The 1,411-nt window shown below is 68.2% G+C and overlaps 1 protein-coding gene across 1 annotated transcript in view; it reads left to right on the forward strand.

Moving 5' to 3' along the window:
- The window catches only part of BSN (bassoon presynaptic cytomatrix protein), a gene marked incomplete at both ends in the record, with an annotated part of 27,753 nt that overhangs the window by 21,152 nt on the left and 5,190 nt on the right, over window positions 1-1,411 (forward strand). The window contains one exon of the mRNA XM_015568279.1: window positions 3-554. Coding sequence (XP_015423765.1) covers window positions 3-554 — 552 coding nt within the window. The remainder of the gene's footprint in view (window positions 1-2; window positions 555-1,411) is intronic.

Below are 1,411 nucleotides of genomic sequence, written 5' to 3' on the forward strand. Positions count from 1 at the left end.
AGAAGACTGGGCGGGGGGAGAGCCTGGCCTGCCAGACGGAGCCGGACGGGCAGGCCCAGGGCGGGGCCGGGCCGCAGCTCATCGGGCCCGCCGCCATCAGCCCCTACCTGCCCGGCATCCAGATCGTCACCCCAGGGCCCCTGGGCAGATTCGAGAAAAAGAAGCCGGATCCCCTGGAGATCGGCTACCAGGCCCACCTGCCCCCGGAGTCCCTTTCACAGCTGGTGAGCCGCCAGCCTCCCAAGTCCCCTCAGGTCCTCTACTCGCCAGTCTCGCCCCTGTCCCCACACCGGCTCCTGGACGCGCCCTTTGCTTCCAGCGAGAGGCTGAGCAAGGCTCACGTGAGTCCCCAGAAGCACTTCGCGGCCGACGGCGCGCTCCGCCAGCAGACGCTGCCTCGCCCCGTGAAGACCCTGCAGCGGTCTCTGTCCGACCCTAAGCCCCTCAGCCCCACCGCCGAGGAGTCTGCCAAAGAGAGGTTCTCCCTCTACCAGCACCAGGGGGGGCTGGGGAGCCAGGTATGGGCACAGGGGCTGGTCCAGGGTGGGGCCGGGGTCTCTGCTTAGCCTGGGGCCCCCAGGGAAGGCTTCTGGGGGATGGACTGGGCTCCAGAGGAAGGAGTGGAGGACAGAACCTTCCCTGAGGCTTGTGTGGAGCCTGCCGCTTGGCCAGGACGTCCTAGGCAGATGCACCCCCCTGGGCCCTGCACGGTCCGTGCAGACACCAGTAGGAGCTGCCGCCCCCTTAGCACTGCCTCCTCAGGGCCACGCCCCCTTTCAGCCTCCCCACCCTCCTGCTGGGCCTTCCCACTCCACACCTCCAGGTGGGTGTCTCCTGAGAAACCGTCCTGCACAGTGACTGTCCCTCCTCCCAGCCCTGGCCTGGCCTCCATTGCCCCACACGAAGGCCCAGCCCTTGTGTGCATGGAGGGCCACCCAGCCGGCTGCAGGCGCTCTGCCCACTCTGGCCTTCAGCAAGTCTGTTACACACCTGTCCCCCTCCCTCCCCCACCCCCCCGGAGCATAGCTACCCTGGTCTGTGGCTGTAGTTGCTGAAGGGACCACGAGAGGTGGCCTGCACGCAGTGTGGGGGGCGAGGGGGTGAGGGCCTGACGCCAAGGACCCGAGTGCAGGCTGAGGAGGGGACGTCTTTCGAAAGCCCTTCGAGTCTTTGGAGGTTCTAGGTGGGGAGACAGGACATGGCGGCCTCTCGGAAAGCCTGGCGCAGCTAGGGCAGATGCGCTGTAGGAAGAGACTGCAGAGGCCAGGGCGGGAGCCAGAGGCAGCCCGAGGCGTATCTGCCATCTCCTGGGCTGAGGCAGAGGAGAGAGGCGGGGCCTCGGGGGGCTGTGCAGAGCCCGGTGTGCAGGCAGAGGGGTGAGGCGGGGCCTCGGGGGGCTGTGCAGAGCCCG

This window comes from Myotis davidii, unplaced genomic scaffold, assembly GCF_000327345.1.
Source record: "Myotis davidii unplaced genomic scaffold, ASM32734v1 scaffold663, whole genome shotgun sequence".
NCBI lineage: Eukaryota > Metazoa > Chordata > Mammalia > Chiroptera > Vespertilionidae > Myotis > Myotis davidii.